The sequence below is a fragment of the Vulpes lagopus genome, chromosome 22 (assembly GCF_018345385.1).
Source record: "Vulpes lagopus strain Blue_001 chromosome 22, ASM1834538v1, whole genome shotgun sequence".
Lineage (NCBI taxonomy): Eukaryota > Metazoa > Chordata > Mammalia > Carnivora > Canidae > Vulpes > Vulpes lagopus.
Window position 1 is genome coordinate 10,015,746 of NC_054845.1, and position 22,638 is coordinate 10,038,383.

Consider the following 22,638-nt stretch of genomic DNA (forward strand, 5'->3'; position numbering starts at 1 on the left):
ACATATGAGTATGTATATATATGTGTGTAAACATATATATACATGATACAATATTTAAGCCAGGTTCATAAGATATGCTACAATCTTCTATCCAAAGCATAGGAATATAAATACTTTTCCCACTAATTTTTAGGGAAAGCAATGTTCTTTTTAAAACAGCCTCTCGGCATCTTCCTAATTTTTGGAATAAAGACCTATTGTTACTTGCCCTGCAAAAAGAAACTCTTATCTATTTCCACCACCAAAGTTAAAAGTAATATCAAATTCACATGTTGCACATCTTTCATCAAAGTAGGTCAAAAATTTAGATCCAAAAGTACTATGGGGAACTTGCAACAATGGCAGAATGAAGATGTCAGCAAATCCTCTCTCCAAAACCAGTGATAAAACCGGGTAAAATTATCCAAAACTACCATTTCAAGACTGTAGAATAATCAACGACCAACAACAACTTGACAAGTGTCTATTCATGAAAAACTGTTACACTTCAAATAAGAACACGAGGTTGGTGGCACCTCCTGTGGAAATCAAGGAAATAAAAAACAAAATCAAAAGAGAAAAATCAATAAAACCAAAAGATTTTGTTTCTTTGAAAACTTCAACCAAACTGATAAACTATTAGCTATTCTGACTCAGAAAAGAGAAGACACAAATTTTCAAACAAAGAATGAAACAAAAGACATCACAACTAACTTTACAGATATCAAGAGGGTTATAACAGAATATTATGAACAACTAATTGTATGCTAACAAATTAGACAATTTAGACAAAATAACAAATTCCTAGAGAGACACAAAGTACCCAAGCAGACTCATGAGGAAATAGAAAATCTGAAAAGATCTATAACAAGTAAAGGAACTAAATTATTAATTAAAAATCTTCCCAGAGAGGAAAACCCAAGCCTATATGGCTTCACAGATAAATTATATCAAATGCTTCAGAAAAAAATAATACCAACCCTACACAGTGTTATAAAGACTACCAGGAGGGATTACTGAGATATTTTCATTCATGAAATAAATCTTCATTTAAAGCAGGAAACTCCGGGACACCTGGCTGGCTCAGTCAATAGAGCATGTGACTTGATCTCAAGGTCATGAGTTCCAGCCCCATGTTGGTGTAGAGCCTACTTACAAATAGATGGATGGAGAAACAGCTGGATCAATCAATCAATCAATAGATTGATAGATAAATAAAAAATAGGGAACCAAAACTGGCCTAGCAACGATGGAAAAAATTTCGAAAATACTTTTATCATAAGACACTGCCTTGAATGTTGTTAATATTTTACCAAATCCTTTTTTATTTACATGCTGGAGTTCGCAAGGTTAGCCATTACAGAATTCTTAACTGAGCACAGAAAGTCTGAGTAACAAAGTCCTGTATAGCACTAACAAAACAAAAGGCAATTTAAGGTGGGCTTGTCTTATGAGGCATTTCCTCAAAAATCTGATTTATCCCTCTTCTCAAGCTCATTAACTTTAAGCTCCTTAACTTTAAAATTAACACTGTAACCTCCTTAAACTGTTAACACTAGTACAGCGTTTATCAGGTGGGGCGTGTAGTATATTGTTGGAAACTCCAGTCAGTTTGAGAATACCAATAACAAGTCTACAAAAAGATATGGAACCCCAGGAAGGGTCTTCGCTGTCATGTAAAGCATCAGTACTTTCACTTTACAGAGAGGTTAAGTGACTCAAGTAAAATCTCAAAAACAGCCAGGGACGAGATTCGTCCTTTAAAGTCTATATTCCAGCATTGCTATAAGAAATCAGCTCAACCTTCCTTGTCACCCTTCTTTCTCCTCAATGGGAAGTACTAGCTTTATCATTCCATACTTAGTAACACATATTGCTTGCCATACATGGAGGCACCACTAAAATGAGTAAGAAATTGCCTTTGCCATCAACATTTTCAGTATAGGATAAAGGATAAGACAATCGTAAATACAAAGTAGATGAAATATCAGAAAGAAAATACAAAGTTCAGAAAAAGGAGTGTGTTCACATTGGCTTCAGTGACTAAGAACAGCTTAAGGGAGGGGTAATATTTGAGATAAGGCTTGAAACAATAAATAGGATTTTGACAGTAAAAAACAAGAGAAGGACATCTCAGTCTGACTAAAGCATAGAGTTCAGGTGTTTCTCCCATGATGGGAGAACCTTTTCTGCCCTAATATGGTCTATAGCCATTTCCTTTGCAAGCCCCTGCCCTAATATGGTCTATAGCCATTTCCTTTGCAAACCCAGGGTATCTACTCTCTTGGGCACACCTGAAAGCATAGATAAAATAGGCTGCCTGCCATATACAATTCCCAATGACCCCCATCCCCAACCACCACCACTTCTAGGAACACATATTAGAATGTAAGTAAGTGAGAATGATCTTATAAGAGATAATCTTCAATCTGCTTTAATTTTTAAAAGAAAATCACTTGCTGGGGCACCTGGGTGGCTCAGTAGGTTGGGTGTTTTGACTCTTGATATCTACTCAGGTCATGATCTCAGGGTCTTAGGATCAAGCCACACATAGGTTCCATGCTCAACAGGGAGTCTGCTCGAGAACTTTCTCTCTCCTTCCCCCCTGCCCCTTTCCCCATTCTCTCTTTCTACAAATAAATAAACAACTTTTTTAAAAATGAAAATCACTTGCTAAATTTAATACAGTTTTTAGTCAAAAATTGCTTGCTATACACCCCACAATGGAGGGCAATAACAGATTAAGAACTACCAATGAGACGGGAAGTAAAGGTGAGAGACATTGGCCAAAACTATCCCTGGGTGATCTGGAATACAAACCAAGGTATTTAAACAGTGAAGAAAAATGATTCAGGCTGCATTTGGGAAGGTTACTCTGGAAGTGTGGAGAAAGGGATAGCAGTTAGGAAGTCATTGCAAAAGTCCCAGTTACTTAGGGGAAATAGAAGTCTAGATGAAGATGATACTGGAAAAAAGTGATGGAATTGAGAAATGTGACAAATATAGATGATAAGCTTTGTGAGGTCAGCGGTCTAACTTGTCACCTCTGTACCTCTAGTGGTCTTTAGTTCCATAACTATTTGTTGAATGGATAAATAAGATCTTGGTGGCAAGGCAGTCATGCTATAGTGGTGCAGCCAGACTGCCTGAGTTCAAATGAAGCTCTTCAATTTACTACTTCTGTGACCGTGGGTTAGTTACTTGAGCTCTCTATGCCTCAGCCTTTTAGTCTATTAAATGGAGCAAATAATAGTTCCTAGATCATAAGTTAGTTTTGAGGATTAAATAAGGTGAAGTGCTTAGAAGAATACAGAATACATGTATCTGCCACATGAAAGTTGCTCTTATTTTTATTGGTAAAACACTGTATCCTTAACAGAACTTCAGAAGTGAGAAAAACAGCCTTGGGGTAAGAGGAAGAGTAATCAATAGTAAGAAGAGTGTTTAATTTGGCATTTAGGGAGGTACCAAAGAGTGGGGCTTGGGGACTTGGGAAAAAGGGTTAGGCTTAGAAATCTGACTCTTGCCACTTCTCCGTGCTCCCCGCAGTCCTCCCATCTCCCACCAAGATCCTGTCACACTAGCCTCTTTCAGATCCTCCAACAGGTCAGGGTTTTCCAACCTCAGGACTTTCCCACTGCTATTCCCTCAGTGTGGAAGGGCTTAGAGCCTAGACTTAACAAATATTTAATGATTCAATAGAATTTGTCCCACTTTTAAAAATTAAATCACTAGGAATATCCGAGACTGTCATGTAAGAAAGCATGATGGGAGAAAAAAAGGTTTGAGCACGAAAAAGAGGTGGCAGCAATTACCAAGGAGTATCCGGGAGGCAACCGGAACAAAGTTGTAAGGACATGGGTAATGCCCTAAGTGCTCAGAGGAGGATAGGACGGTGAGGACTGAAAGATCACTGGATTTGGCAATCATTTCAGAAAAGAACTCTTGAGAAAGTAATTTTCCAAACAGTTGTGAGAGGATGGGGGCAGGTCAGATAAAATAAATCAACTAATAAAAACTAATTTACCGGGCAGCCCGGGTGGCTCAGCAGTTTAGTGCCCGCCTTCAGCCCAGGGCCTGATCCTGGAGACCCGAATCGAGTCCCACGTTGGGCTCCCTGCGTGGAGCTTGCTTCTCCCTCTGCCTCTCTCTCTCTGTGTGTCTCTCATGAATAAATGTATTTAAAAAAAAAAAAAAAAACTAATTTGCCAAGAACGTGTAAGGAAGAGAAGCAGAGTCCAGGGAAGGTGACCTGTAGAAACAAACTCGGGAGTTTGTGGGGTTTTGGTGTTTGTTGTTTTCGAGGCAAATGACTAATGCAAACAGGAGATAAAAACACGAGGCTAGATCTTGGGAGACGTTGTACATCTGTTTGTACAGTACTTCTGGCACTTATTGCCTCGCCCCCAGCTCCCTAATGATACAGCCCCTAACTTGGTGGTTCTCAAAGTGTAGACCAGCTTCATCAGCATCACATGGAACTTGCTGTTAAAGTCCCACTACAGGGACGCCTGGGCGGCTCAGGGTTGGGTGTCCGCCTCTGGCTCAGGACGTGGTCCTGGGGTCGAGTCCCGCGTCGGGCTCCCTGCAGGGAGCCTGCTCCTCCCTCTGCCTGTGTCTCTGCCTTTCTCTCTCTGTCTTGAATAAATAAATAACATCTTAAAAAAATAATAAAATAAAAATAAAGTCCCACAACAGATCTACATCTTCTGTGCTGGTGATCTGACCCACGAAGCCGTGTTTTTAAAAGTCCTTGGGGGGGGGGGGGGTCTGATGCTCTCCAGGTGCCCGAGAGCACGACACTCAGCAGAAAACGACAAAGGCCGCCGCCAGGAGCAGAGGCCCAGGAGGAGGGCAGGGTTTCTTCGGAAGCCCTCCGTCAGGACCTCCCTCGCTCCTGGGACCGCGGGGCACGGCCCACCCGGCCAGCACCGCCGAGCGAACGCCGTCGACGCCCGCGGGCGCGGAGGTCAGCGGGGGTCAGCGGGGGTCAGCGGAGGTCAGCGGAGCAGCCCCAGGCCCGGCTCCGCCACTGCCCAGGACGGGTCCGAGCGCGCCCAGCCCCCGGGCTCCACTTCCGACTCGAGGGGGAGGGGTCCGGGCGGACGCGCCCAAGTGCATCGGGCCCGGCGGGGGGGGCGCCGGGGTATCTGCTCCCGCAGCCGCTCCAAGTGCTAAGAGGGCCGCATGGGGCGGAGACGGAAGAAAGACAGGCTTGTCCAGGATAAGCTCCCGGAAAGCCTGGAACCCAAGGAAGGCGCAGAGAAGCCTCGAAACCCCCGCTCCATCCCCTTGCCCGCATTCCCACCCCCGAGCCCCAAGGAATGCGCGAGGCCGAGGCTCAAGGCCGCGACCGCGAGGGACGCGGGGGTGGCCGCCCCGAGGAAGAAATCTCGCGATAGGAGGCTGGCCGGGGCGGGGGTGACACCTCTTCCCTCCTCCTCGCGTTAGTTCCGGTCGCAGAGGAGACACCGCCGCAGTTGCCGCCACATCGGGGATTTCTGGCTCTTTTCTCTTCGCCTTAAATTCGGTGAGGCGCGACGCCCGCTCGTCCCTGGCCGCGGCCGGGCCCCTCGGCGGCGGCCCCGGGCGGGCGGCGGGGCGGGGGCGAGCGGAGGCCGCCGCAGGAGGCCAGGCCGGATGCGGGGCCTGGATTCGAGGGCCGCCGCCGCCGCCGCCTCAGCAGGGAGGTCGACGGGTTGCGGCCCGGAGCGGAACGGGGGGCCCGGCTGTGCGCCGCGGCGCCAGCGACCGCGCCCGCCCCGGCTGCCGCCCTGCGCGGCCTGGGTAACAAAGCCGCTGCGGCCTCTGTTGGGTGATGTACGCGTGGGGGGTCCTGGCGGGCGGGGCGGAGGCGCCGCCACCACCTCTGCGGCCGCCTCCGCCGCCGCTGCTTTCGCTGGAGGGCGGGCGGATGTACGGGGCGGCCGGGCCCCCGGCGCGGAGCGCCTCGGCGCCTGTGGTGCGCGCGTTGCGGCGGCCGCCACCGCCGGCGACCGGGTCAGTGGGGAAGGGGCCGCGGGCGGGGAGCAGCCCCTACGGCGGCCCGCGGTGGCCACGGGGGGCCGGGGTGGGGGCGGATTATCGCGTTCGCGCGGCCGGCGCGGGAAGGGCGTGGAGGGAGAGACACGTGCCCGGGGAGGAGACGTGGGCCGCGGGGCCCGGGCACAGGAGGCTGGGCCTGCCGTCCGCTCGCCGTGCGCGCCGGAGTGCCGCGGGCGGCCTCTGGGGGACCGACTCCGCCTTTGACGGGGTCTGAAAACTGACGTGCACGGGTTGGATCCCTCCTGACCGTGGTGGTCGTCTCCTTTAGCCTTCCCGGATGCTTAGAGGTAGGGGACTCTGCCGGGGACTCTATAGAGGAGGAAGGAGGAAAGCCAACAATTGTGTTTGTGATGGGTGGTTTGCCACCAGTCACTACGGGGCTGTAAGGTCCTCTAAAAGTTACAATCACATTCCACCTCTGTAAAGGGTTTCTCATAGGGGAGAAATGCAGCGTTCGAGGTTGCAGATCATCCAGGCCGAGGTGATTCATGGTAGCCCCCGGCTGCAAGTGTGTGTGATGTTTGACTTCTCTCTGTGAGCAGACCAAGGTTCGATGCTTTGTTTTTAAAAATCAATGTTCCGGCACTGATATTTTTAAGGCTCTGTTTGTCTTTTCTTAGGGTGTCTTTTATGAATAATCAAAAGCAGCAAAAGCCAACGCTATCAGGCCAGCGTTTTAAAACCAGAAAAAGAGGTAAATATTTATGTTTTAATCTCTCTCTCTTCAAACTCCCGGAATAACTTTTACATGTTGGTTTCTCTGGGGCACAGCTGCTTAATAGTAAATTGTAAGAGAAAATACCAGAAAGGAACTTGAATTTCTACCTGACTGCCATTTTAGATGTACCGTTAATATTTCTGTTTTTTAAGCTTTTAGTTTTTAGTATCAACATATATGTATCTTTTTTTAAGATTTTATTTATTTATTCATGAGAGACTCAGAGGGAACGAGAGGCAGAGACACAGGCAGAGGGAGAAGTAGGCTCCATGCAGGGAGCCCGACGCAGGACTCGATCCCAGGGCCCTAGGATCCCACCCTGGGCTGAAGGTGGCGCTAAACCGCTGAGCCACCGGGGCTGCCCAACATATATATCTCTATGCAGGTTACTGAATGGTCTTTTTATTGTGAGAATAAGGTCCATTTCTTTTAAATATGGAGTGAATTTTCACTAGCTAAATTTTATCCAAGCAGACTTTTGCTTGAGGAGAAAAAGTCAACTTATGAAAGGAGAGCTCCTGACATGATTGCTGATTTCTCCCAAACTTTGTGAAGGTTTGTGAGAGAAAAACCAGGCTTCATGCATGGAAGTTAATTATGGAACAGAGTTCACATTTTTTTTTTAATTTTTATTTATTTATTTATGATAGTCACAGAGAGAGAGAGAGAGAGAGAGAGGCAGAGACACAGGCAGAGGGAGAAGCAGGCTCCATGCACCGGGAGCCCGACATGGGATTCGATCCCGGGTCTCCAGGATCGTGCCCTGGGCCAAAGGCAGGCGCCAAACCGCTGCGCCACCCAGGGATCCCCAGAGTTCACATTTTTTGTATGTCTTTTGAAGTTCTATATTTCTCAAAGACTAAAAAAAGTACTAGAATATTATTAACCGCTTCTATTAGTGGATGATTAGGTGAATATTAAATTTTGTAGCAAGGCACTATACTAGTGATACAAAGTTAAATGAGCTATGATCTCAGGTATATTTTGCATTAGGCTTAATGCTTTTCCCAAAATCTTTTGATGTTATTGCTCAAAAACCTATTGACCTTATTTTACAGGAAATTTTGAGGAAACTGGGTCAGCTACTGGTTCTAAATTGTATTTTTCTACCCTGGCTAACACAGTTTGAGATACATGTTACAGAATCTTGTCATCCCTGATCATAGACTGTCCTCTTACAGTGGGGAGGCTGAAGAGAGATTAGATTCTAGTCTTTGCAGATTTCTTTAGATTTAACCTGGTAAATTTTCTCAAGAGGAGGAACAGAGGTTGGAAACCAAAGCAATTCAGCAGTAATGGAGGAAAGCCTGTATTCTCTTGAGTATGTGATAGTATCAAGTAGTTTTATTGTTATTAGCATCAAGAAGAGCTGCCACTTACCCAGTTCCAGATTGAGATCACTCATGCCCTCCTAGTTCTTGATGATGGGGTGCTGGGTAGCATGAACAATTAATTGGAATTTGCCTGAGACTGAAGATAGTTCCCAGGACATAGGCTATTCAGTGCTAAAACAGGGCAGAGTTGGTCACTCTAGTGCTGTGTGAAAAAGAAGATAGCATCTAACCTAGAGAGGGAGGTCAAACCGTATCATGGAGTGTGTGATGGCAACCCAGTAAAGGCTGGGTATGCACCTAAGGCCCTGTTAAGTATCAAATGAATGATTTAAACAAACATAGAAAGTGTTATGGGCATTTAAAGAAAAGAATAAAGAGTTCCAGTGTTTGGGCAAAATTTCACCCAATAATGAGGTTTACCTGAAATTTAGAGAATGTCCTAAATTTCAGAAAAGCCCAGGGGTGATAGAAGAGCATTCAGGATAGAAATATTCTCCTGGCAGTAAGAACATACTAGCTCGTTTAACTTACCACTTATGAGACTTGTGTAAAAAAATAGTGGAAGAAAAGCCACACAATTCTTGTGACTAGGCTGTCATGCCTTGCATTTGCAGAGTGTATGTTTAGTCTTTTTTCTTGTGTTTGTATTTTCCAGCTGTCGAAATAAATAAGATTGTGCTAAACGTGGTTAATTTATTCAGTATTTAACACTTTTCATAAAGTGATGGTTTCTTGGTATTTTGGTAAGCCATTTCAATGTTGTGGGGTTTCTCCCCCTTCCCCCCCCCCCCCCAGATGAAAAAGAGAGGTTTGACCCTACTCAGTTTCAAGACTGTATTATTCAAGGCTTAACTGAAACTGGTACTGATTTGGAAGCAGTAGCAAAGTTTCTTGATGCTTCTGGAGCAAAACTTGATTACCGCCGATATGCAGAAACACTCTTTGACATTCTGGTGGCCGGCGGAATGCTGGGTAAGTGTCTGGGTTTTGTGGGAAGTGTTATGTATAGAGTTTATGTGGAATCCAGAATATGAACTATTTGAGAATCCTCTCAAATTGGGGTGGCTTTGTTTTCGGCTTTTTACCTCCTTATAGTTTTTCCATTTTTTTTCCTCCCAGATTTTAGTAACGTAGCAAACTATTTCATAATCTAGCAAATTATAAAGCCTTGTCTAGCTTTATAGTTGAAATCTTTTACAAAGCCATAACATTTCAGGATGACTTTTCTGATTCTTGTGTTCTTATTGCATCCCCGATCAATAATTTTTCCAGCCTGTGTTTGAACACACCCTGTGTTTGAACACTCTGAGTTAATGGAGAAACCCTTACCTCTTCTGTCTTACGAAATACTTTTTTTTTGTATGCTTGAGGACTATTCCTGCACTCTTCAGTACATTAGCCACTACCCGCATGTGGCTATTGATCGCTTGGAAAGTGGATAATCTAAATTGAGAGTTCTATAAGGGGATCCCTGGGTGGCGCAGCGGTTTGGCGCCTGCCTTTGGCCCAGGGCGCGATCCTGGAGACCCGGGATCGAATCCCACATCGGGCTCCCGGTGCATGGAGCCTGCTTCTCCCTCTGCCTGTGTCTCTGCCTCTCTCTCTCTGTGTGTGACTATCATAAATAAATAAAAATTTAAAAAAAAAAAAAATAAAAAAAGAGAGTTCTATAAGCATCAAATACACATTGGATTTTAAAGACTTACTATAAAAAAGAACATAAGACCTCTCAATAACATTTTGAATACTGAAATGTTTAAATCAATATTTTTGATATGTTGGGTTAGAGTATATTAAAATTACACCTTTTAATAAAATTACTAGACATGAAATTAAATCATGCGACTCGTGTTTCTGTCACACAGCACTGCTCTTACTCCTACCTCCACCCTCAGCAGCTCAGGATATCTTAAGAGAATGTGCCATTTAGCTACATATCTTCAAATGATGATGGTAATTTCATTTCCATAGCTCTTTAAGATATTTCAAAATGTTTTCACAGTGATAACTATATTGACCCTCACAGGCTGATAGAGTCAGAACTCAATTTGTAAGCCTGTAGGGTGGAGGCTTAGAGAGGCATTGGTGACTTACATGAAGTCAAATAATTACTCTGGTGGAACCAAGAAACTTAGGTTCATATGTTCTAATGCTTAGTCAAATGAGTATTTCTTCCACTGTATCATCATTTTGTAGTAAGAAATATCCATTTTCTTTTTTTAGATTTTATTTAATTATTTGAGAGAGCAGAAGTAGGGGGGAGGGGAAGAGGCAGGCTCCCCACTGAGTAGGGAACCCCAATGTAGGACTCCATAGGACTCCACTCGATCCCGGGATCATGACCTGAGCTGAAGGCTCAGCTTAACCAACTAAGCCACCCAGGTGCCCAGAAATATCCATTTTCTTTCTTTCTTCCTTTCCTCCTTTCTTCCTTTCTTCCTTCATGAGAGAGAGAGAGTGGCAGAGACCTAGGCAGAGGGAGAAGCAGGTTTCCTATAAGGAGCCCAATGTGGGACTCCATCCCGGGAACCTGGGATCACACCCTGAGCCAAAGGCAGGTGCTCAACCACTGAGCCACAATTCTTTTTAACACTTTTACTAAAGAAATTTTCAGAGCTATCCTAGAGAGAATACTATAATGAATTTCTGGTCTATTACCTGACTTTAGTAATTGTTAACAGTCATACTCTTGCTGTGTCCCAACTGACTTTGCCCCCTTCCCCAATATTTCAAAGTGTATATCAAACATCACTTTATCCATAAATACTTACAAATATATGTAAAAGATACAGTTCCTATCTTGTAGGCTTTTACAGTCCAGTCTCTCTGGCAACTTGAAGGGTTGTTTTCTCTATGGGAAGTTACATTATCAAAACCAACTTAGAACATCTCTGCTTGAGTGACAAATTTGATACTGTTGGATGGTTAATGCTACAAGTTTAATTGGGTTGCTAAAGGAGGTTGATTCCCTTAAACTGTTTCACTTTTTATGCATATTGAACCAACCATGTTCCTACTGAGATACTGACTGCTTTCAGATCATCTTTTAGAATTTTTGTCGTTTTATTTTATAATGGGAATCCTTCCAGAAAGTGAGATTGAAACAGTTACTAATTGCAAATGAAAGTCACTGCAAATTTTTTGTAATATATACCTTAGCCCCAGGTGGTACACTGGCAGATGACATGATGCGTACAGATGTCTGTGTGTTCGCAGCACAAGAAGACCTAGAGACCATGCAAGCATTTGCTCAGGTAAATGAAATTTTACGTATTTATTGCAGTTAGCTATTATCTATCTGAATGGGAATAGTCTACTTTTAAGAGGTTGAAAATAGATTTGAAGGAATTTGAACTGAAGGTTTAGAGATACTCTTTGTTGCAATATAATGAAATGTGTTAAGGAAAACAAAGCAGAAAAGATTGAATCATTTTATTTATTTGAGAGCACATGAGAGACGATAAGCAGAGGAGGGAACACAGAGTGACAAGGGGGTCTTGATCCCAGGACCCTGACTTGGGATCATGACCAGAGCCAAAGTCAGACACTTAAATGACTGAGGCACCCTGCATATAACTTTTTTTTTTTTCATATAACTTTTTAAAGAAGAATGGTTTATAGGCAGATTAGCTTTCCAATCAAAATTTCATTTGAAGGTTTCATACATAGTTAAGTTTCTGCTACTGAAAGCAAATAATTCAAGTGTATCTAGCCTAGAGATTTGTTATCTGTGTCATTAGGAAAGTAGAACTATATTCTGTGATCTTACTCCGTTAATATCCTACAAATGGTTAGATGACTTGTGTTTAAGCAGTAATTAATCCTTGCTTTAATATTTAGCAATAAAAATCTATTGTGGGGTGGCTTAAGTGTTAGATCAGCATACTGTAGAGTTTGAGAGTTGACAATCTCTTGTAACCTCTTCTCTTCAGTGGAAGGTTTACTTCTTCGATGTTCTGAAGATTCTATGAGATACTCAAATCTTTTAGGAATCTGACATGTATAAATACGAAATTATCATTAAGTTCCTTCACTGTTTTTCATAGGTTTTTAACAAGTTAATCAGGCGCTACAAATACCTGGAGAAAGGTTTTGAAGATGAAGTAAAAAAGGTATGAAGAACAGCATGCTTTGTGGAAACACAGGTTGGGGTCAAAGAGGAGAATGTTGTATCTTAATCCTGTCACAGATTTGAAATGATTAGCTATTTTAGGCCTGAAATGTAGTTTGGGGTGTATCATTTGTTTAATTTGCTATACACTTTCCTTAGCTTTGTGTCCAAGCAAGTGGCAAAAGGCTAAAGATCAAAATGGAGTTTGTTCAAGATAGGGGATAGAGAATCAGAGCTATTCTGATTGTGAAAGAAATTTAGCACACTTGATATTGGAGTCTTAGTTATTCCATATATAGGCAGACCAAAAAATCTAGTAATGTTAATAGTAACATCACGTTTCAGGTACTATTGTAATTATTAACTCATTTAATACTCTAACTCTGTGAGGCAAGTTTTATTATCCACATTTACTTATGAGGAAACTGAGCCACAGAGGTTAAGTAACTTGCCCACGATCACTCAACCAGTATTACAACTGAGATAAAAATTTGAATGGTTAGACCCCAGAGCCCCTACTTTTAACCACTGTAGTTTGTCTTACTACTTCTTTATATATAATGGAATTACTCTTTTAACCTTTAACTGTTTACTTTTATAGCTGCTGCTGTTCTTAAAGGGTTTTTCAGAGTCGGAGAGGAACAAGCTGGCTATGTTGACTGGTGTTCTTCTGGCTAATGGAACACTTAATGCATCCATTCTTAATAGCCTTTATAATGAGAATTTGGTTAAAGAAGGTAATCAATCTTTGGTAACGAATTCTCTTTGGTTAGCTGAGAGTGGGGATAGATAAGAGCATGAAAGATGAACTGATAGAAAATCAAGGATGTTGTTCATGTAGATTTGACTTGTATAATTGTCATCGTTTTTTTAACCATCCTTAATTCTAATAAAATTCACTAGGTATTTCATGTATATCTTTGGCTATCTTTAAGCATATAGCAAATGTCCAAAGTTCAAACAAAATGTGGTTATACATAAAAAGAGAAATGCCAGAGAAACCCAGAAGGATTAATTCCAGTTGGGGGACATGTTAAGCCAAAAAGAAAATAAGGTGTCCCTCTTGTAATTTTCATAGTTAAATAATTTGTTACACTTTAAAAAACTAACTTTTTAAAAACTTAATGTGCCGTATTTCTCACAGCCACCCTCTGAAGTGTCAGAACTGTTACTTTCACACATTCAAAAGGAGTTTAATCACTATAAAAATATATAACTAGCCAATGATAGAAAAATTGGAGTGAAATGGTAAGCAGCTTAGTGGCTGAAGGAAGTTTAGGGATAAAATGAATAATTCTGTGCGTTGAAAAGAAGAAATACAGTTGTTGAAATCCGCTTTTGTTAAGTAAGCTCTTTTGTTCTACAGGGGTTTCAGCAGCTTTTGCTGTAAAGCTCTTTAAATCATGGATAAATGAAAAAGATATCAATGCAGTAGCTGCAAGTCTTCGGAAAGTCAGCATGGATAACAGACTGATGGTTTGTAACTTGTTTTATTCTTGCCAACACTTAAAGTGTAATAAGGGAATTTTCTCATTTCTAGTCTGTGAAAAGAGGAAGTGTTTTTCTTGATACGATTAAAGACCATTTAACCAGATTAAGTTCTCCTTTCAGGAACTTTTTCCTGCCAATAAACAAAGCGTTGAACACTTCACAAAGTATTTTACTGAGGCAGGCTTGAAAGAACTTTCAGAATATGTTCGGAATCAACAAACCATAGGAGCTCGAAAGGAACTCCAGAAAGAACTTCAAGAACAGATGTCCCGTGGTGATCCATTTAAGGATGTAAGATACTTCTGTTTAGACCATCTTTATGGTTTCTTTCTGGTGAAGAAAATAAACATTTTCTTGAGGCTTTAAAGTATTTCACCAGAGTGTTTTTTTAATTACTAGCTATAGAATGTTATGTTGGGGCCTTTCATCAGTCTTTTTCATATTTTATATTTAGTGCTTTACTAGTGCCCAGAAATTTCAATACTTGGGGATTTTGTAGGGTGCAAGCCAATAGGTAGATCATCTGTTTCCATCTCCCTTCTTTCCTAGGCAGTTTGTCTATGTGTAAATTAAGGTTTGGACTTGAGTTCCATCTTTTCCAGTTTTAAAAGTTCTCTGACTACATGTGGTACACGTGTGGTCGATGCCAGTTGTGTGGAAAGGTGTTTTTATGTATTCATAAAAGGTCTGAGTTTGGTGTGTAGAGTGTACATATCAAAATTGATTTCTTTTACTAAATTTGGATTCTTTTTGCAGATAATTTTGTATGTCAAGGAGGAAATGAAAAAAAACAACATCCCGGAACCCGTTGTCATTGGAATAGTCTGGTCCAGTGTAATGAGCACCGTGGAATGGAACAAAAAGGAAGAGCTTGTAGCAGAGCAAGCCATCAAGCACTTGAAGGTATTAGAATTATGCCTTTGCAAAACATGAGTCTGCTTTTAAGTGGGGATAAGTGAGCTGTTGCTGTACTTAGAGGATGTATCATATCCTGTGGTTCCTGGGAATAACCACTAGTGAGTCGACAGAACTATTTGTGGCAGTTCTCAACTTTTTAAAATTTATTTAAATTCAGTTAATTAACATGTAATATATTGCTGGTTTCAGAGGTAGAGGTCAGTAATAACACCCAATGCTCATTACATTGTGTGCCCTCCTCAATGCCCATCACCCAGTTACCCCCCACCTCCTCCCCTCTAGCAGTCCTCAGTGTGTTTTCTCTGATTAAGTGTCTTATGGATGACTCTCTCTCTGATTTCTTCTTTATTTTTCCCTTTCTTCACGTATGATTGAGGTCATATGGTGATTGTCTTTCTCTGATTAACTTATTTCTCTTAGCATAATTTCCTCTAAGAACTGGGTAATCTTTTAAAAAGTCTGACTTTTCTTTGGTTCACAGGTTAAAAACAAATACATGTTTAAAATTAGCATAAGCCTGCAATTTGGTGTTTGCTTTTGAAGGGAATATTGGAAAATAAGAGCACTCCTTTTTTATCTTCTAAATTATTAACATTGTATTGACAGTTGTCTGGATTCCCTGGTGCCGTATTATTTATTTGACTTAGATGCTTTGTAGATTCTTCTCATTTATTTAATAACTTTATTTATTTATTTATTTATTTATTTATTTATTAAGTTTCCACTACACATAATTCATAGTGATTTTAAGAGATGTTATTTTCTATATTTTAGGAATTTTGAAATGAAGGGTTATTATAAAAAATGATGAAGTTTTTTTCTCCCTTTCCCTTTAAAAGCAATACAGCCCTCTACTTGCTGCCTTTACTACTCAAGGTCAGTCTGAGCTGACTCTGTTATTGAAGATTCAGGAGTATTGCTATGACAACATTCATTTCATGAAAGCCTTCCAGAAAATAGTGGTGCTTTTTTATAAAGGTAATTTAAATTTCGAATTTTGTGATTAAAAATTCTAGGGGTGCCTGGGTGGCGTAGTCAGTTAAGTGTCTGACTTTGGCTCCAGTCATGAGCTCAGAGTTCTGGGATCAAGCCCCCCATGGGGCTCCATGCTCAGCAGGGAGTCCACTTCTCCATCTCCCTCTCCCCTACCCCATGCTTACGTGTGAGCTCTCTTTTTCTCTTGCAGCTAAATAAAATATTTTTTAAAAGATCCTAGAATACTCCTTTTAATTCCAATGAGTAGTTGTCTGAATATCAGCTCCATAAAATATTTTACTGTAATCATAGTATGAAATTGGGTACTTTTTTAGTGCATTAATAGCATAACATCGCTAAACCTCTTTAATAAGTTAAAACCTAAAACCTTGATGCAGCTTCAAACTTCACCTTCCCTTCTCTACCAGTTCTCTTCCTCAGACACACTCCACATCTCTCTAATCTTTGGCCCATGACAGATTGACTTCCCTTCACCCTACCCCATTATCCACTATAGACTTTTACTTGTCTTGGAAGATCAGTTCAAAACGTTATTCCCTTTTTCAGCAACTGGTCTAAAGTGGTTAATAAAGATAAGAACTTTGTTGGGAGAGAGTCCTTTGCAATATTTAGTTTACTATGGTTGTTGATAATGTGTTCTTCAGTTCTACATAAATCAGACCAGCTTTGGTCCCAGTAAGTACAGTTTGTGTGCACGTGTATTTCCATGACCTAGTTTTCATAAATGATTTTGTTGGTTCCTATATTCTAAACTTAGAACAGAAGCCTATATCCCCATTCCCCCCCGCCCCCCAATTTTTTTTTTAAATATTCATGAGACACAGAGGCAGAGACACAGGCAGAGGGAGAAGCAGCCTTCCCCACAGGGAGCCCGATGCAGAACCAGATCCCGGATCCCAGGATCAGGCCCCTGAGCCAAAGGCAGATGCTCAACCACAGATCCACCTAGGTGTCCCATAGAAACCTTTATTTAACTAATTTTTCAGTATAGGTTTGTAAAGTACATGGGCTATTTTTTTGTTTTTAGTAAAACCATAGTACCATTTTCACACCTAAAAAATTTAATCAGTCAAATATCCCTGATCATTTGTCAGAAGGTTTCTCAGTCTTGGCACTACTAATATTTTGGGCCATTTAACTCTGGTTGGTAACAATCCTATTACTATAGAGTATTCAGTAGCATCCCTCCCCAGCGTAACAACCAAAAATGTCTCTGAACATTGTCTAATGTCCCAGTGGAGGAGGGTGTAAATTGAGAGAGAATCACTGTAAGTTGAGAGAATCACTGGTGGTTTAGTAAGTTTTTCCTAGTTGTAGGTTCATATATGGGCAACAAGTTGATAAAACAGTTCTTATTATAAGGCTCTTAATTTTATCTTTCCTATTTTTCTTTAAAAATTGAAGAAACCAGTTGGGCCATTTTGAATACAATAGTTTTTACTTAACTTTTCAGTGGGCTCTTTTCTGCCGCGCAGGCATCTGCACTTTAGATGGTTTCTGACTGCCTGAAAACTTCCAGATGTAATGATTGCTCTCTTTATAGCTGAAGTCCTGAGTGAAGAGCCCATTCTGAAGTGGTATAAAGATGCACATGTTGCCAAGGGGAAAAGTGTCTTCCTTGAGCAAATGAAAAAGTTTGTAGAGTGGCTCAAAAATGCTGAAGAAGGTAAGTCTTTTCCTTGGTGCAGTTTGTTTGGTAAAGTCTGAGAACTAATTTTATTTTATTTTATTTATTTTTTTTTTAAAAGATTTTATTTTTTTAATTTTTATTTATTTATGATAGTCACACAGAGAGAGAGGCAGAGACACAGGCAGAGGGAGAAGCAGGCTCCATGCACCAGGAGCCCGACATGGGATTCGATCCTGGGTCTCCAGGATCGCGCCCTGGGCCAAAGGCAGGCGCCAAACCGCTGCGCCACCCAGGGATCCCTGAGAACTAATTTTAATGTGGCCTTTTTTCATTCAGATACTATTTTGTACCTCGAGTACACATTTTTGTTCATTTGTGGTAGACCTGCAAATACTCATTTACTTTAAGTCAGGGGGGAGAATTTGACTTTAAATATTATTTTGATGGCTTAGCCGATATGCTAACATTCTTAGGGGAATTGGAAAGTTTGAGATCATTTAATAAAATAAACATTTGAGATTTACAAATGAAGGCTTTTGAATATTCCCCTCATAAGTAGGGAATTATTAATAAAATTTCTTAATTGTAATAAAAAGCTTCAAAGTTATAAATGGAAACTTTTGCTTTCTGATATATAATGCTTGGCTGCATTTTTCTCCTTTTCTAGAATCTGAGTCTGAAGCTGAAGAAGGTGACTGAATTTTGAAACTACACCCTCAGTAAAGCAAACAGGAGTTGTAGATAAAATGTCATGTCTCATGTGTCCTGGTTCTTACATCTTCCTACCTCCCTATATCAAGCATGATATAAGGGCTTTCATGGCAAATTTTATTTTAACTGTTTCTATGGTTACTGGAAATGTTGGGTTTAGTTTCTAAAACCATGTTTTAAGTAGCTACAGGAGCTATAGATTTGAATCTAATGTTGCATTAGTCTTTTCAGTTATCTTCTACCTCCTGTATTTTCTACTGTAATAATGTAATTTAAGGCCTTCCACAATGAACAGTTCACTTTATTCCCTGGGTTTTCTATATAAACAGTTTTCAAGATATGATTTGGTTAAAAATAATTTGTTACAAAAATTCTGTTTGCAAATTAAACTGTAAAAGTATCCAAAGTCTCAAAAGGCAATGATTTGTGTGATAATTTGGTATGCCCAAAGCCCTGTTCATCAATGAAAATCTCATATACAGTAATTGAATTCATTAACATGAATCTTGAATATTTGCACCATTGCTTGCATGTTGATATCTTCTTGCATTTTTAACCCTGGATGTCCTTGAGCTCAATTGTTTGCTCTCTGGTTTTCATTCTTTAGTAAAGCCATGGAGAACAAGCTTGAAAGTGAGTTCTTTGGGAAATTATATGTGGCAGAGGTGGGAAGAAGAAAGTTGAGCTTTTTCCCTTTGAGAAACTTCTGCATTCAGTTTGTATCTTTCCCAGCAAAACAGATGGATATTCTTTTCATGACAACCATTTTCAAATGTACCTTAGAAATCTTGTCATTTAAAGTATTTTACACTTGTCATGCACTTGGATTGAAAGGAAAGGTTCAAAATAGTATGAGTTAGGGGCGCTCAGCTGACTCAGTCAGTTGGAGCATGCAGTTCTTGATTTCAGAGTTATGAGTTCAAGCCCCACAATGGGTATAGAGATTGCTATTTAAAAAATAAGTTAAAGTAATGTGCATTAAGGCAATGACTATCCTAAAAACCCACAGTTATTAAATATTTAAGTGGTCAGCATGTTCTAATTGAGACTCAATGTAACACATTTCCTCTTGGCTTAAGAGTATTTGTTGTAAAGAATGAAGTGCTATGGTAATATATTCCCACTTGATCATACTGGATCAGCTTCATTCTCTCAACATACTTATAGCTCCAGCATCTGGCTATTATTAACATACCCTAGGTGCCATCTTTTTAAATTGTCATGAGCCAAATATCTCTTCTATATAATTGATCCATTTATTTTAATGGCTGCCTTTTAATTTCCTTTTTTCTTTTCTTGCTGCTACCCACATATGTATTTTATATATATATATACACACACATATATATATGTAGTCATTAGAAAAGAAGATATGACCACTTTGGTGGAGATACTTCATGTTAAAAGTGAACGTTTCGAAAGTTTTTTTTTCCTTGATAAAAGAAACTAACTTGGAATAATGCCCCTTCAAAGGTGCCATTCTTATGCACCAAGAATTTGGTGTTTAAAAGTTCATCTTGAGGGAATAACATGTAATATATAACCTTATAAAGAAGAACATTATAACTGATACCATTGTGAATGGGTTGAAGTTGTTAAATGAATAATTTTGATAAAGTTTTCATGCACAGGCAAAATGTATTCACTAGGTTTCTACATAGTGATCTGCTTTTACTTTGTAATTTGTAGTCCTCAAAAGACTTTTTTTAAAAAATAAAGTCCATCCTTACACTTAGGTTATAGGTCAGTGTTCTTTAATTTTTATATATATATTCCATGTTAATACTTAGGAGTAGCTGTATGTTATGTGTTCAGACGTCTCTACTATGTAAATGTTGAATAATTGTCCTTCTCATGCTTCCAATTCCCAAACTGTAAACACCCATACAGAATTCTGATGTAGTGAAAACTACATTAATACTTCCACAGCCAAACCATTGCATGTTACTGTCGTCCAAAGTGTACCCTATTTTATCATATACTGTGTATAGTGAAAGAGTGTGTAGTCTTCCAGAACTACATTATGATCTTTGATCATAATTTTTTTTCTTCATAACAACAAAGTAGTATTTACTTATTATGGTATTACAGTAAATGGATAAGTCACCTGTGACAGTATAGTAGAAAGAAAGGGAATGCTTCCTAAAGACAGCAGATTTTCATTTTGAATTTAAGTGGTAATTTTGGAACTCAGCTGCCAGTGCCCACCTATGGCCTCCTATGTAATGCTTAATCCAGATGTTAAAATTGTACTTGTAATTATGATTGGATAAATGCTAGTTGATTTTCCTAACTTGGTGTTCGTTTCTAAGGATAAGTCTCTTTAGTCATAATTAAATGTGCATTTAGAGTTGATTATAGGTTTTTTAATCTTAATTATTTTGGGAGTATTGTCCTAGAGATATTTTTTCTGTTCTTATTGAAAACTCCAAACACCAAAAATGCCACAGGATATTTTGACATAGCATAGTGATGGTGGTGCCTAAGAGATGTATCTGCTTTATATATGAAAAAGAGGAAGGGTGATTTTTCTTTTGGCCTCACTTGGCAATAACATCACCCCAATTGCAAATGCATGACCTAATATTAATGTATCTTTTTAAAGGACCTAATGATATTTCACCGGCCAACATTATCTTTTGTGTATCCATATCCTGAGGCAGTATTTTTTTCTGCCAATCTTAACAGTTGGGCTTTACACTCCAGCCCACCATAGACCACAGACAAATCATTTCCTGTTGGCTTTAAAGGTATTAACAGATTCTTGACTGTAAATGTTATCATAAATAGAATCATTTGGAATCCTAATCTATAAAAATCAATTAAAATCCTAGGTGATGGTTTAATTAAAGTTGTTAGGCATAACACGTGGATAATGGTTTTGAAATTTTACCAAGGAAACTACAGGAGATTCAGGATCTGACAGAAATATTGGTTGGCTTTAAGTATAATACATGGTCAAAATTTTAGTGTGCTTTATTACTTGGACTACTGAATTAATCTTTGAAAAATTTCCTGAGATGCTATTTACAGGTAGCATGTAAAATAGGTTAAGCATTTCTGTGAGAATTCTGGTTAAAATTGCCATGCTCTGATTTTTTTTTTTATGTGAAGTATTCGTCCTTTAGTATTGATAGAAGTTGTTTTTGTTCAGCCTACTGAGGCCTTAAAGGTTTAAAATATAATTAAATTTTTCAGTAGGCTTTATATAAGTGGACTAGAAGATATAAGTACTTTTGACTTCAAAATAATGAATCTATAATTGGCTTCTGTTTAAAAATGAATTGCGTTGGATTTGTGTCTAAACCCAATCATGCATGCATAATTGTATGACACTTGGTGTGGATTAGAAAGGCTTCCCAACTACCCTTTCCTTACCAACTTTTTTCCCCCTTTTTAACTGGGCAGTGAGCAGCCATATCAAATCCAGTCTTGATTTTCCATGCATTTAAAATATTTTTTTCTTATTCTGGGAGTGTAATCTCACCTCAATGAATTGAAAAAAGGATTGAGGATACTTTACAAATGCACTCAATCACTGTCAACTGAGTATTTTTAATAACCTTATTTAAATGAAAAGCTCAGCCGCTTGTGGTGCCCACTGTAGTGCCATAGAGAAACACTGGAGTCTTATTTCCTAGACTATCTGGAGGGACCAGTACCTTGTCCAAACTATGACAATGTTGGTGGTGGTTTAGTGCAGGCTTGGGAACTGCATTAAATGTATATAATGACTTTGGGGTGTTACAAAGTTATCAAATACAATTGAGTTGTTCTATTTCAAGAGTTTCCAGTCAGTGTAACTATTTTACAATCTCTAAGGACAGAAAGAGTTTTAGACCATTTTTTAAAGCAGAAACCCCGAAGACTGCTTTAGCGGCTGACTTAAGAGGTAAACTTATTGGGGGAATAAGTGACCCATTTATAGACTGAAGCCTCTATTCAAAAAGATGTTCTGTGTTCTCTGGCATCTTAAGAATATTTTCTCTGTAAATACACCTCATTTCCATTCTAGTTAGGAGTAATGGACCCGCCCTGGCAAACAGTTGAAGAACGGAGAAAACTGGATAGCTGATATATCAAATAGTTGTTGGCACTCAGAACCACCTCAAGTACAGCCATCCAAACCAATAATTACATTGCTGCATTATTTCTGTGTTAACTGTGAAATCTGCTTCTTGTCTGTACCCTTGAAATTGAATAAAATTTCATGAGACTCCTTGTTAACGTAAAGAGAGAAGCAATGACTGTTGTTGCATTGGTCGTTGTACAATAATAACCTTTAAGTGCTGGAGTTGGTTATGGCTCCTGGTCTTTTCAGTTTTACCTTGGTGTTTTAAATACCATCCAAAGGCCTGTTCCTCCAGAGACTTTTTTTTCTTCAGACCACTTGCTTTTTTTGGGTCGCATACCTCAGAATCATCCAGTCAAAAACTGTTCAAGTTTCACTTCATAAAATACTAGTGCCATCTACCCTCCCTGGAAAGTGTCAGCTCACTTCCTCAGCCCTCACATCTTGTGGATTAAGTTCTGTCCATTTCAACTCCCAACTTGAATGCCACCACTCTAATTCAGGCCACCAGCATCTCTCAACAGCTAGACTTAGTCTGAATGCAAATAAAACAGTTTAAGACCTTTTTGCCTGATTGGACCTGCATGATTAATTCTTTAGCTTGATCTGCCTTTTTTTCTTACCCCTATATGC

The 22,638-nt window shown here is 39.9% G+C and overlaps 1 protein-coding gene across 3 annotated transcripts; it reads left to right on the forward strand.

Moving 5' to 3' along the window:
• The first annotated feature begins 5,371 nt into the window (after positions 1-5,371).
• Positions 5,372-22,166, forward strand: BZW1 (basic leucine zipper and W2 domains 1). 3 transcript variants are annotated; one of them, XM_041737293.1, is made up of 12 exons: positions 5,372-5,509; positions 6,645-6,718; positions 8,872-9,048; positions 11,236-11,330; positions 12,123-12,188; positions 12,789-12,924; positions 13,554-13,663; positions 13,799-13,969; positions 14,435-14,581; positions 15,436-15,574; positions 17,136-17,258; positions 17,890-22,166. In XM_041737293.1, exons 2-12 carry the CDS (start codon positions 6,655-6,657, stop codon positions 17,919-17,921), a joined length of 1,260 nt encoding a protein of 419 aa, XP_041593227.1. In that variant the 5' UTR covers positions 5,372-5,509; positions 6,645-6,654; the 3' UTR covers positions 17,922-22,166. The 3 variants fall into 3 exon arrangements, with proteins under 3 accessions (XP_041593227.1, XP_041593229.1, XP_041593230.1); XM_041737295.1 differs by lacking the exon at positions 5,372-5,509 and adding an exon at positions 5,879-5,979; XM_041737296.1 differs by lacking the exons at positions 5,372-5,509; positions 6,645-6,718; positions 11,236-11,330 and having other exon boundaries at positions 8,971-9,054.
• Positions 22,167-22,638: the final 472 nt, after the last annotated feature.